The 15,155-nt window shown below is 38.0% G+C and overlaps 1 protein-coding gene across 2 annotated transcripts; it reads right to left on the bottom strand.

Moving 5' to 3' along the window:
* Window positions 1-1,255: 1,255 nt before the first annotated feature.
* On the bottom strand, window positions 1,256-13,928 carry LOC139761363 (NOP protein chaperone 1-like). 2 transcript variants are annotated; one of them, XM_071685464.1, is made up of 5 exons: window positions 13,775-13,928; window positions 9,681-9,757; window positions 6,865-7,011; window positions 6,008-6,285; window positions 1,256-5,197 (listed from the first exon to the last, which is right to left on the bottom strand). In XM_071685464.1, the coding sequence occupies exons 1-5, from the start codon at window positions 13,848-13,850 to the stop codon at window positions 5,188-5,190; spliced, it is 588 nt and encodes a 195-aa protein (XP_071541565.1). In that variant the 5' UTR covers window positions 13,851-13,928; the 3' UTR covers window positions 1,256-5,187. The 2 variants fall into 2 exon arrangements, with proteins under 2 accessions (XP_071541565.1, XP_071541566.1); XM_071685465.1 differs by having other exon boundaries at window positions 1,256-6,285.
* Window positions 13,929-15,155: the final 1,227 nt, after the last annotated feature.

Genomic DNA, 15,155 nt, shown 5'->3' with positions numbered 1-15,155 from the left:
AGTAGGAAAAAATATAATATCACATCTGTTGATGCAACATGGCCATGAACCAACACCCCAGGCTGTGGCTGATTCACTGGACCACCTCTTACAAGCCTATCAACACTCAAATGGTTGAACCAATCGTGCGCATTAGTTATGATAATAATTTCTCCCAATTCATCGTCAAAAAAATATGTACTTCAAGCTAGCGTTGAATTCAGGGCTTCAAGCTAGCGCTGAAGACCGGAAAAAACATTTAGTAACCTTTGAGAACGCGGAACAGCATTTACCGACATCCTAAATGTAGTCAAGTATATTCCTAAAACTGAAAAAAAGACTCTCCCACGAAAATCACTTTCGAAACATCTCAAATTTACTGTTTTCCTGGTTAACTTAAATCGTTTCCCCTCTCAGGTACCAATGCCAGAGCAAGAGCAGCCTCCATGACATAACAAACATATAATAACATATATAGGTGACTGGATTGAAGGTGGTTGAGGATACACGAGCACTGCGTCCAAACGAGCAGTTGGTGCGGTGAGCGCCACGCGCTAGCCATGCCATCACGGCAAAATTTCGTCATAGGTACTCGTAGGTAGATCGGTTCTTTCCATTACCTACCGACAGCGGGAGGGCAGGGTAGGGTAAGACATTACTCACAACGCCACACATCTGGCCTGGATTACTCCTGTCCATACCACATACACTTGTGGGATATGGGGTGATGTAGGAGGGTTCTGGGACAATGGGAGATGTAGGAGGAATGTAGGACATGGGATGATGTAGGAACACTGGAATTTGGGATGATGTAGGGGGGGACTGTGTGATATGTGGGGGAGGGGGGTGAAGTAGGACTACAGAAAATGGGAAAATGAAGGGGGACTGTGGAATATCGGGTGATGTAGAAGGACTGTGGAAGATGAGGAGATATAGGGGCTGTGGGATATGGGGTGATGTAGGACTGTGGGATATGGAATTATGTAGGACCATGGGACATACAGTGATGTAGGGAGACTGTAGAACAGGGGATGATATAGGAGGACTGCAGTACATGGAGTGATGTAGGAGGACTACACTCTAAACAGTGTAAAATACTCAAGACACTACGACAGAAGCACAACAACAGGCTCCATATACATCACCAGCAACAGATTTCTGAAGTTCTAATATTTCATCAAGTACATAATATCATCCAGTGGGTTGAGATGCAAATGAAATGAGGTGAGCTAAGTAGGATGCTGGGGACGGTGGAAAAAAAAAATCAAAATCACAATACTTACTGCTCTCTTTATATTAAAAAATTATAGACAAAACAGCTTGCTACAAGATTTTTCATCAACGAACGACATCCCCAAAATGCCAAGATCATTAAAAAAAAATTCATCCAAATCTTAAAATAGCATCTCTGCAGCAGCAGAAATATGGTTCCAATCTATGAAACAAACGGATTAGCAACAAAGTTTCATCGGACCAACAGTGGACAATATGCTCTAGCTTATAAGACAAATGACAATAGAAGTCTATTCATCATCTAAAGTACTATCAAACATCAATACCCATATACAAGGCCCTGTTCTTATGAAAAGGGTAAAACAATGCTCACTTACAGAATTCAATTCAAACTTATTTGACTTAAGGATCACAAATACCTGGAATAAGTCCCAAATAACTTTATAGTTTTAAGGTACACCTTTAAATATACCAAACAATTAATATTAATCAGATGTTATTTCACCACAGATGGTTGAAAACTGGGCAAAACTATTACGGTGACGTGGCTGAGCGACCGAGACAAAGGTGGTTGAGGCTAGGCGAAACTGTTAGGGTGGCATGTGATTGAGTGACTGAGACTAAGGAGTGGGACTATCTACTTCTGCATCTTGGCAATCATCTGTCCAAGGACTATTGGACTGCTCTCTTCTTTTTCTTTTCCTTCAAGGTTAAAAATAACTGTTTCACTTAAGAAAAAAAATGCTTACTCTATAAAAGTATGAAGAAATTATGTAAAAGAAAATCTGAATTAACGGTATGACTGCAGTATATCACCCCTGACGATGTACTACCATGCTGCAACAGAACAACCAGCCAGCTCCACTGCACAAAAGATTACCTCAACACTCATATTAGCAACACCACCTAAGGATGACACTTCTCCGGCATCTTCCCAGAAACAGTGGTCTGTTGGGCTGAGGTCCAAGAAGCCCACAGCACATGTAACACTCTCCCAGTGTGGGGTAAAAGAGGAAAAATATTGTGGTGCTACAAAAAACTAACCATACTCGAAACTTGATGCCATGATTGGTAAAATGGTAGACACAGGTCTATGCATGTACTGTATACTCAAAACTATGGCTGGAAAGAACACAGTATCTAGTGAACCTCTACATACCTAAGTAACCACAAAAAAAAAAAAAATTCACATTACTATGTGGGTGGTCCAGGTGGTGGTGGAGATATTCATGCAAGAATCTAAACATGCCTCTTAAGCATATTCCATCCCCTTACACCTTCTTCAATCCTCCTCCTAATACACTTCCATAATGGTGGCTAATACCACTAACTGTATTTCCTCTTACCTCACTCCTGTATATCTTCATGTAAACCTATCATCATGAATCCTTTCTAAATGATCAAACTACTACAGAGCACCTCTCTTAAACCATCTGTGGCACCATACACCATATCTTTCCCCTTACTGGTATCACATATCTCCAGTACATTTCAGCATCACTCACCCCATCCTGTCCGCTGCCACTGAAAGCACCCATGAAACAGCTAAACCCAGCACCTTGAATCCACAGACTTTCTGTTCCATTCTATGTTCCACACCTGCAATCTAGGCATGGCAGAACTATGCCGTTCCTTAGTCCTACTTATCTTTTATTTATGGTTACAATATGTATCGTAATTCTCATCAAGGATCCAATCAATTTCCCCACTGGATGGCTTTCTCCTATATTTCTCCTTCCATTGGGCCATGTTCTCAGAACTGAACCCAAATATGTTCATTCTCTATCCCCTGTCAACAGTCCACCAGTCATCCTAACCTTGAACTTCAGCCCACTGTCTTCAATTACTGTATGAAATTTCATTGTCTACCAATTCAATCTGCAGCAATACCATGACACATACAAAAAGAATATTTCATTTTATTTACTTAATCGCAGTTTCCCGCACCAGCAAGGTAGCACCAGGAAACGGATGAAGAATGACCCATCCACTCATATACATGCACATATACAGCCTCTAACTGCCAAGTGTATTGCACCAAAACCACAGCTCTCTATCCACATCCAGGCCCCACAGACCTTTCCATGGTTTACCACAAACATTTCACATGCCCTGGTTCAGTCCATTGACAGCATGTTGACCCCAGTATACCACATCATTCCAATTCACTCTATTCCTTGCATGCCTCTCACCCTCCTGTATGTTTAGGCCCCTATCACTCAAAACCTTTCTCAATCCATCCTTCCACCTCCAATTTGTTCTCCTGCTTCTCCTTGTTCCCTCCACCTCAAACATATATCCTCTTTGTCAATCTTTCCTCACTCATTCTCTCCATACGTCCAAACCATTTCAACACACTCTCTTCTGCTCTCTCAACCAAACTCTTTTTATTTCCACACATCTCCCATACCCTTTCATTACTTAATCAAACCATCTCACACCACATATTGTCCTCAAACATTTAATTTCCAACACATCTACCCTCCCCGCACAACCCTATCTATAGCCCATGCCTCACAACCATATACCATTGCTGAAACTACTATTCCTTCAAATATACCCATTTCTGCTCTTTGAGATAACGTTCTCTCCTTCAACAAATTCACCACTTCCAAAACCTTTGCCCCCTTACCCAACCTGTGACTCACTTTAGCTTCCATGTACATCCTAATTAACCTGTCCCTCAACCCTACTGTACCTAATAACCTTGCTCTTATTCACATTTACTCTCAACTTTCTCCTTTCACACACTTTTCCAAACTCAGTCACCAACTTTGCAGTTTCTCACTTGAATCAGCCACTAGAGCTGTACCATTGACAAACAACAAATGGCACTTCCCAGGCCCTCTCATCCCCAACAGACTGCATACTCGCCCCTTTCTCCAAATCCTTGCATTTACCTCCCTAACCATCTCATCCATAAATAAATTAAACAACCATGGGGACATCACTCACCCCTCCCACAGACCGACATTCACTAGGAACAAATCACTCTCCTCTCTTCCTACTCGAGCACATGCCTTACATCATTGGTAAAAGCTTTTCACCATTTCTAGCAACTTATCTCCTACACCATATACTCTTGAGACCTTCCATAAAGCATCTCTATCAATCCTATCATATGCCTTCTCCAGATCTATAAATGCTTCATACAAATCCATCTTCTTCTCTGAGTATTTTTCACACACATTCTTCAAAGCAAACACCTGATCAGACAAAAATTCATGAAAGCCCATCAAGAAAGTTGGAAATACCACTGACTGTACTGTGCTACCAAGTGAAAGAGAAATGTCCATGGGAAGAGCAAACAAACATTCAAAAGAAGCCTTGATAGCTAAAACAGATCCAGATGAGGCCAAGAGTGATGATCATATAATCTGCATGTCAGCAATTAAAACAATATTATCATTCAAGCAAGATAAACAGAACAATACATGATAGTCCTGTTCAGTAGCAATATCTTGTTGCAGGTACCAGTACGTACTCCTTTCAAAAACCAACCCTTTACTCTCATTGGCATTTACCTTCAACTCCTGTCTATGAATAAGCTAATCAGTGGCCAGGTCTTTAAAGTAAAACATTACTCCCTTTCTTTCAATTTTGCTTTCATGTCTCTGACTGGCCTATTCTTACACTGAGAAGCTAAGGTGACATTACACAGCCCCAACTCAATCCCATGCCTTATCACAAAGTCTTCACTTACTCGGCAGACCATCCACAGTCATTTACGACTTACTGTTTCTACAGAATGGTCTTGTTGCATCTAAAAACCCTCTCACTCACAGATTTTCAGTACCATCCACAGGGCACTCTTGTCCGCTCCATCATACATGCCTTATCTAGGCTCATGAATGCCCTATGCAATTTTCTTCTGTACACAAGAAAAACATATAGGAAACAAAAACAAATCACAAATACAATACCTTTTGTGCATGACTTCAGCCTCCCTTGCATCCCTGTACAGAATCACAGCCCTCAACACAACCTGACAAAATAAATACTGTACTGTAATAATGTCAACCACATTGCCCTTTTGCAAATAACCATCTTCATGTTTGCAAGTTTGAGTGAACTTTTAATAAAGAATAAAAATATCGGTATCAGAGATAAATAACAAACTCTACCAGACCCCAGCCCATAGATACATGTCAAATTCAGGAGGTTCTGTAAATCACTAAACACTTCGTTTTAACTTGGAGTACAGCTGAAACCCTACAGACCCATTTGAAAGCATTAAAAATACAGTTTTATGGCAAACATCTCCATCAGGCAGATTTTGCTAGACACATTCATTTAATACTCTCAGTTTCATGGTTATTCACAGTGGATATTATCAAAATATTACAGATTTGCAAAATATCATAATTAAGCTTCATTAAACTGCTGACCTTGATGAAAATAAGGCATTTGTCTTCCAATCATTAGTGATGGACGATGGTGAATTACATAAGACTACGAAAGAGAGATTGAATTATTAACTAAAGCTTGTTAGTCTACAGAGGGCTTAGAATTAATAAATACAATAGAATCAATTTTCTTTACCACAATATCTACATACAGGAGTAAAACTTACCAAAGTCAGTCTGTACAATCAATTCACAAGGATGGTACACCTTCAGTTGTTTTGCATGAGCTTACAGTAATAATGAATAGCAGACATTCTTAAAGGCATTCACAAGTAACAATTTATCATGTTATACATCCAAAAGCACCCATTCCAGTTATCTTTATAATATAATGATATTACATCTACTCATACTGTTTTTTCTACACTTCACAAATCTACAAAGTTCACCTTTCTCCAGAACTTGTAGAGGCCACTGTTATTTCACTGTCCGACTTCTCGCCTTCAACTGACAACTTTTCATCAAAAACTTCTTGTATAAGGTTCTTCTTTCTTTTTTTCCCCCCTTTAGCTTCTGGGGGTATCTTCAAATTTTCAACTGTTACTGGTCCTAGTACTGAAGAATCATCAGACTCTGAATCACTACTGCTGTCCCGTCCTAGTGAGAGAGGTATGAAATCCTCGTTACTCTCCTCACCATCGGAGGCCATTGCTCCCACTATCACATTCTACAAAAAACAAAAATTTTTAATATCAGTGTTGTTCTTTTCTAACTGATAACATTAAATGAAAAAAAAATATCTTGTCAATCTTAATTCTTACCCATTTTTCTAATATATCTAAAATCAGTTCAACTTCACATAACAAAAATCAGTACTGCAAAGGCACAGATAAGCATGACTTCTTTTAAAATCACATCTATAAAAAAACAAATGAAACAAACGATACATTAATCCTCCATTGCTTAATTCCTAATGCTACCTCACTGAGACAGGAAAGACAAGCATGAATAAGAAAATTACACAGTATATATAACAGACACATCTCTATATATGACAAAATATAAATATTACAGTATCTCAAAACCTCCCTTCCAAATGAGCCATATATCACATATTCAAAAGTAACAAACCAAAGGTGCATCACAGTGGATATTATATTTATCCACCCTCCTTCACATACAATCAAAATGGTGTTCAATGCACTACTAAATGAGCATCAGTGCACAGGATCTTAATTTTATCTCCTTATCAAGTTCACAGTCAACATATATTTCCTGAACAATAAAATGGTATCTCTTAACTCACCATCTCTATGACCTTCTTGTCACCTTCGGTATTTTCTATATCCATATTTGCTAATTTTTCAGTTGGCTGAGACAACAGCTCTTGGGTAGACTTCTGGAACTCTGGAAGAAAAGCTTGTAATTGGTCCAATAACGGGCTGCGAGCCACCTGTGAGTAATAAGATTATGGTATGAGAATTCATATGTAATATGATACAAATTACTTATATTGAATATTACTGGGCAATCATGATAATAACATAGAAAAATAAAGGATACACTTAATGAATTCTGCAAAGAGGTCTGATGTCATGCACGGTTTTGTTTCTACCAATGTTACCAGTGTACTTAAGTCACACAGATGTCCATCGAGGATCAGGCCTACAATGGTTCAAGTCCTGGGTACAGCAGTCTGCCTGCAGCCAATATATTCATCCAAACTCAATCAATAACTTCATTCAAATCTGCTGCCAGTGCTGTGCCATAAACAAACAACAATTAACTTACTTCCCAAGCCCTCTCATTCCCAATAGACTAAATACTTGCCCCTCTGTCCAATAAATACAATAAATGCATTTACCTCCCTCACCACCCCATCCATGAGCAAATTTTTTCTATATAACCATGGTGACATCACACACCCCGACACAAACAACCTTCAATTGAAAACCACAACTCTCCTCTCTTCCTACTCATACACATGCCTTACACCCTTGATAAAAACTTCACTGCTTCTGGCAACTTCCCCCATCACTATATATTCATAAGACCTACCACAAAGCATCTCTATCAATTCTATCATATGCTTTCTCAAGATTCATAAATGCTAATACAAATCCACACACACATCCATCTGTTTCTCTAAATATTTTCCACTCACATTCTTTCAAGCAAACACCTGATCCGTGCATCCTCTACAACTGAAAACATACTGCTCCTCCCCAACATTACGTTCTGTACATGCCTTCAAACTCTCAATTAATACCTTCCCATCCAACTTACCAGGTACACTCAACAAACTTATACCTCTGTAGTTTGAACACTCACCTTTACCCCCTTGCCTTTAAACAATGGCACTATAAATGCATTCTTCCAATTCTCGGGCACTTGACCATGATCCACATATACAATGAAAATCCTAAATAACCAATCAACAACATAGTTACCCCCCTTTCTTAGTGAATTCAACTGCAATACCATCCACTCCATCCGCCCTGCCATATTTAATCTTATGAAACGCTTTCACTACCTCCTCTCTCTTCACCAAACTACTCTCCATGACTATCTCATTTCACATACCATCCCAACCCAACCACCCTACACCTGCCACCCAATTATCAAACACATTCAACAGTCCTTCAAAATACTCATGTCATCTCCTCATTTCATCATTACCCATTATCGCTCACCCTTTAACCCACTTCACTGTTGTCCCTATATTTAATCTTGTTTTTCACAAATTATCAACCTCCTTCCAAAACATTTTCTCATCTCCCTAAAGTTCATTGATACTAGCTCACCCCAACTCTAATCTGCCCTCTTTTTCAACCCTGCACCTTCCACTTAACTTCCTGCTGCGTTCTCTCATACATCCCCAAATTATCTGCACTCCTTCCCTGTAAGTCCTGCCCAAAGGCCTATTTTCTCTTTCAATATGTGTGTGTGTGTGTGTGTGTGTGTGTGTGTGTGTGTGTGTGTGTGTGTGTAAGTAGTACACATGATATGGCCCTGATTATACCATTCAGTTGCCCATGCTGTAAAGAAGAAAGAAAGAAAGACAAAGAATAAAAAAAGGGATGATATTAGTTTAAATCATTTGGTATGTAGTTCTTCCTCATGACTGGTCTGTTTACAACATGGCAGCACCCATACTTCCATTTCTTGATTGCTGAAAACTAAATGAATGGACTTTTTATTTCATTATTTTTTCTTTGTACTTAGCACAAAACAGTACCAGGAAATCTGGTTAGCAAAATAAATAATCTACTGAAAGTATCACTATAGGGGGATGGAGGAATGCTACAATACCTCAGTGCTTTATATGAGTGCTGACCGGAAAGTAATCTCGAGGTATATTGTGTAACCAAGAGGAAATACTGCGAGTCACTATGAGTTAAAATGCTGAAGAGTAAAATAGAGGACCACAGAGGACTGAGAAGGTGCACATGGTGTGCAACCATGACAATGTACTCTTGCAAAAGTGCAAGAAGAGCAGTTAAAAGCTAATCTACAAGCTTATCATAAAAGTCTTCTACCTATTACTTCAGTCATCATCTGTACAACCAAGGCTTAAAGTTTGCGCATCTGTATTACCAAATTAGTAACCATGGCTTTTATAGTATGCACACCTGTACAGCCAGTTAGTAACAATGGCTTTTAATTTGCAAATCTGTAATGACAAATTAGTAACGATGACATAATTCACACACCTCTATCGCTAAATGAGTTACCATGGCTTACTGTTAGCACAACTGTACTGTCAAATTAGTAACCAGTTCACAAAACTGTATTGCCAATTAAGTAACCATGGCTTAGAGTTCACATACCTGTAATGCCAAATTCGTAATCATGGCTTATAGCTCAAAATGTATCACCAAATTAGTAATCATGGCTTATAGTTCACACAACTGTATTGCCAAATTAGCAACTGTGTCTTACAAAATGCACAACTGTATGGCCAATTAGCAACAAGACTTATAATATGCTGAACTATAGTACAAAAACTAGCAACCAAGGCTTATAATGCATTCAATTGTATTGCCAAATTAGCAACGATGTCTTATAATTCATAAAACAGTATTACTAAATAAGCACACAAAAGTAACATAAAATACTTACCATAAATGTTTTTGGTTTGTTAGATGTAGATGGCTTTGGCCGCTGCCTCAGTAAGGACTGTACAACGCTTCGTGAACCTACAATGAAAAAAAGACACAATGTTAATGTTGCAAACTTTGTAAATAAATCTATATCATCCTTAAGATGAGTTACAAAATAAAAATCTTTACAGTTCATCTCATATTAAATTATAATTGATCACCGTTTCCCACGTCAGCGAGGTAGCGCCAAGAAACAGACGAAGAACAGCCCATCCTTCCATATACACACACACACACACACATATATACACATTTTTTTTTTTTGCTTTGTCGCTGTCTCCCGCGTTTGCACACACACACGCACACACACACACACACACACACACACACATATACACATATGAAAAATGTAAGAAACAAACCTCGCCAGGTGGTAGAGTTTCCCGCAGTGTATCGAGACAGACTTCCCCAGAACTTTTTTAAAGGGGAAGTAAATGTTTATAGTTGACATACACTCTAGACCCAGTTATCTAATCAACTGACACTAAACCGAACCAAACTAGGTGAATTTTCAAGTTAACTTGACACTGTATTTAAAATTTTACTCCATAACATAAAGGGAAAACACTTCTTTGTCAATGCTAATTATAAAACATACACATAAAAATACATAAACATATCAACATATACATACAGAGACATATACATATATACACAGGTACATATTCATACTTGCTTGCCTTCAATACATTCCTAACGCCAATCTGCCCAACAAGAAGCAGCATCACTACCCTGCGCTTCAGTGAGGTAGCACCACTAAAAGACAAAAAAGGCAACATTCATTCACACTCAGTCTCTAGCTGTCATGTGTAAAGCACCAAAACGACAGCTCGCTATCCACAACCAGGCTCCACATACCTTTCACTGATTTACCTCAGACGCTTCACATACCCTAGTTCAGTCCAATGACAGCATGTCGACCCTGGTATACCACATCTTTCCAATTCACTATATTCATTGCACACCTCTCAACCACCTGTATGTTTAGGCCCCGATTACTCAAAATCTTTTTCACTCCATCCTTCCACCTCCAATTTGGTCTCCTGCTTCTCTTTGTTCCCTCCACCTGACACATATATCCTCTTTGTCAACCTTTCCTCATTCAATCTCTCCATATGTCCAAAGCCTTTCAACACACTCTTTTGCTCTCTCAACCACACTCTTTTTATTTCCACACATCTCTCTTATCCTTTCATTACTTACTTGATCACACCATATACTGTCCTCAGACATTCAATTTACAACACATCCACCCTCCTCCGTACAACCTTATCTATAGCCCACACCTCGCAACCATATAACATTGTTGAAACCACTATTCCTTCAAACATACCCATTTTTGCTCTCCAAGATAACGTTCTCTCCCTCCACACATTCTTCACTGCTCCCAGAACCTGTAAGCTATCTATATTTTCACAAACTGTAATTCTTTCAGTCATATCCATGTATACCACATACCTTAGTGCATAATACCTTTGTAAAACAATGGTATATTCATGAACTGATGATCTGAATTTTTTCCCTGCCTAATCTTTTGCTAATACTCCTCTTATTTTTGCAGAAAAAGACTTCACGATTGGAAGTAAAAATAACAGAGCAATATCCGAATCCCATACTTTAAAGATGAAGATGATGCACGTGCAGGATGGTATAGCAACACTAGCTGATAACACTTACTTTTGGGTGAATATTATACTTTATAAGGTTCATTTCACTGATTAGAATTTGTTTTCTTTTAGAACAGTATGAAAGCCAATTGTTGCTCTAAGATAAGTTTTCCCATAAGTTAGCATTCAATCACTTAACATTTGTTCTGCCTTACATCACAATCCAATGAGGTGGTGAATGAGGAGAATACCTGTTTTACACAGTTATCAAAAAGATGGTATAATTGCAGTGAGTGTGAACTATACTTCATGCTATGTTTTTTATTCGATACTCATTTGAGCTAAACCCAGTTAATGTATACCTGTTCATTTTGGCATCCAATTTCAACTCCACAATATATTCCTGCATGTCTCTCAGCAATAATTAAGTATGTCATAAAAAATTTTGAAATACACTAAAACTTTAACTCCATGATCAGTTTTTGCAATATTCGAATGAAAAACTACTTTAGTATTTATGGAGTAATTTCTGCTAGTTCTTCACGAAATGGAAATGGTGATATCATTTCCAAAGCTGATTGTACATGACTCATCTTCTATTTCTTTTCATCGAGGTATAATGAAAGAAAATAATTAGCAAAATAAGTGGTACTTGAAATCTGAGATTTTTTTCATCTCAAAATACCAGTAAATCACAACCCTTATCTAATATCCATAATACATACCCTTTGCCAGAATAAATTCATGGTACAATGCCAATTTAGAGCTAAGACCTCATTAACTTATGGCTTTGGAAGAAATCCACACCACTTACACAGTGACACAGATGTGCACTGGAGTTCACTAGTTATGGAGACTCTATTATCATGGCAACCCTGGTGAGGGAGTTCTAAGCGAGAACAGCCATCAGACATACAGTTTGATGGATATATAGATGCATAGATTAGGGCTACATGAAATACAGCACTGGGTTTTATCGTTGAAAAATAAGTGACGAACAGTAGAGAGGGTTATGAAGATCTGTGAAAACGTGTGGTTACTGTAAAAAGTGAAACACCTGTAGGTATGAGCAGAATCCATGAAAACCTACCCTACCCTCACCTAAGATTTAGTGTAGATGTATACCAGCATTATCGTGGTTTGATGCTGGAAACAGCAAGCAGTAAGATTAGAATCTAAGCCAGCTTTTGAAAATGGTTACTTTCATTTTAGATGCTTTAGATAACTTCAATGATTACAGAACACCTTAGGATCATGATTTGAAGTTGTTTTCCAGAAAAAATCTAATACAGTAATAACAGTTACAAGCATTTACACTGACAAAAATGGCATAAATTATAAATGTATTACACTCGGAGAATATCAAGAAACCAAAGAAAAAGTCACCTAACCTCACCTAGTAGCCAAATTGATATTATACCAACATCATATTTGTCTCTTGCTTTGGATCACGCTCTGTCGTCCTATCATCTGGTGCCAAGTGGCGGTGCATTTTTATGAATGTCATTGAATATTAAAACAAGATTAGTGAACAATGAGATACAAATAGACTGCTAATGAGGTTAGGTAAAGTTTCCATAGATTCTGTCACTTTATGAGATGATTTACCTACTTCAATTAATCCCATATTTATTTAAACATACCACTGTTGCCTCATTCAACATCATTCCAAACATGTAATGCTCCATATCACGCTTGGAAGAACTTTAAACTGAACAAGTGTCAGCGAACAAACAGATATTTCACTCTTGCTTCTCCCAAAAGCTTTTTATGTTAAACTGATCGGCCATTTATATCTTTAGGTCAAGCTAGATGGATCTACTGGCACTGATTCAATATTTACCAGGACTTCTGTAGCCATTTTTAAAGCTATCTTCAGAGTTAAACGAGGTTTACCAAGCAAGGAATAACTGCTCGTCAGTAACTGCTGTGTTGTTTGCTATGTTTACGTATTACAGTAGTTAGAATGATACTAAAAGTCATGCTTGCTGTTGATATCTCAATACATTTTACCTACAATTCCACTAACATCAAATCTACTCTGATCTTCACAACATCCCCACTACTGCATGATACAATATCATAATATAAAGTATAAAACTTCTAAATGAACTCCGCTAAGTGGCAGATATGCCATGATGCCAATTTTGTCCAGTTGTACAAAGACATAAAATAGCATCCCTAGCCTAGAATCATCCAAATTCACAATCCCATCGATCTAAATATGAATCATTATATACACATAAGCTTAAACTGGGATACGAATACTATCTGTGTTACGGGGAGCCAATGAAACAATAAATGCTAACAATTAACACAGGTTTTTAAGTCTACTTCAATGAGGCACCCATGTGTAGAACCCCCCCCCCCGCGACATCCCCTGGCACTACATCAGCAGCGGCAGCGCAACTAACCCACCGTTATACAGTCAATTTCACCAGCTTACTTCCATCTCCCGTGACAGACAGCAACTCCTTTGAGGTTTTCTTACGTCCATGGGAGGGTTTACGCGTCTCCTCCATCTTAAAATGATAAATCCAAAGCAACTACAGCAACAACACGTGTGGTGGGAATTAGGTTTGTTTACATCGCACGGTCGCGGTCTAATTTTACATTCATTATCGAAAATATATATAGCAAGAATTATAATACTTATTTATTTATTGATAAATATCGATATAAAATTATCTATAGCTAAATTTATTTCCTAAAGTAGCTTTAATATCTATCTCCAGTCGAAGGTGTTCACGTAAGCATGAATGCGGTTGCCACAAAATTCAAAAAAAAAAAAATGCAAATATTATAGTGTGACTGAAATCGAGAATTTATAAAATATATCAATAAAGTTTGCACTGCATTTGGTGAGAAAGCTCTTAGCAGGATTATGAATTTGTTCATGTCTATCATATATAATTTCCTAAAAGGCTTTCCTAATCTTTTAATCGTATGGCGTTTCTAATTCCTTAATCACTGCATACTGTACGCATTTTCCTTTTGCTCTGGATTTTTTCCAAATTGAAAATGCTAAAATCTGGCTTACAGACCCGTTTTCCTTCCTACCCACCATGTTCACCCCTATAGAGTTCACTAACCCATTTAACATGATCGGTCCTAACCAACCATATACATCATGTGATGTGAAGGAATATGCCATATCAATTCTTAAAGTCACTCTTCATCCTATTACTTTATAATTCGAAAAATTGCTGCTCTCGTCAACTCAAGCACATGGCCATTTACCCATTCTTTAATACAATCTTTCCAGATCCATTCAGCAGTTGTTTCGCATTGCACTCCTCATTCATACCTCCATCTTTTCCATTTAAGAGCATCACTTCTCTCCTCCTTCATGATGTCTTCCTGTCCCCTGCAACTACTTCTGTCTCCTTAATTTCACTGTGCTGATAGCAACATTTCTTTCACCATGAGTTCCAATCATTTCTTTTAATCCCATCAATAACAGCCTGCATTATTCTTATATTCGTACCTCTCTCTCCTACTTATATCTTTCTCCTTCCAAAATTGATCATTATTCTCCCTTAAATGTTCATTTATTTTTCTCCCACAATCCTGGCTTCCCCTCGCTCATATTTTACATCTTAACTTTCATTCATTGTGCTGTCCTCCATGCATTGCTATATTCTGACTTATTAGGCTCCTTTCACTGTATCTGCTAATCCTCAACTTATTCTATCTTAATTACACCATACAATACTTTTCATATTGCAATACCCTTTAGATCCTAGTTTTGTGAGAAAAAAAATGGACATGGGAATATTATATGAAAATTCTTTACTTAAGAATTTTCTAGTTTTCATTTGCTGACT

Source organism: Panulirus ornatus, chromosome 40 (genome assembly GCF_036320965.1).
Source record: "Panulirus ornatus isolate Po-2019 chromosome 40, ASM3632096v1, whole genome shotgun sequence".
In the NCBI taxonomy this organism is placed as follows: Eukaryota; Metazoa; Arthropoda; class Malacostraca; order Decapoda; family Palinuridae; genus Panulirus; species Panulirus ornatus.
Note: the sequence above shows the minus strand (reverse complement) of the source record. Positions and strands in the feature narration are given on the sequence as shown.

Excerpts from the sequence above, each read along its gene's own strand:
- LOC139761363 (XM_071685464.1), bottom strand. The coding sequence starts at position 13,850 with ATGGAGGAGACGCGTAAACCCTCCCATGGACGTAAGAAAACCTCAAAG. Across the intron at positions 9,758-13,774 it reads GTCTGTCACGGGAGATGGAA|GTTCACGAAGCGTTGTACAG; the intron begins GTAAGCTGGTGA and ends TTTTCATTGTAG. Across the intron at positions 7,012-9,680 it reads ACAAACCAAAAACATTTATG|GTGGCTCGCAGCCCGTTATT; the intron begins GTAAGTATTTTA and ends TATTACTCACAG.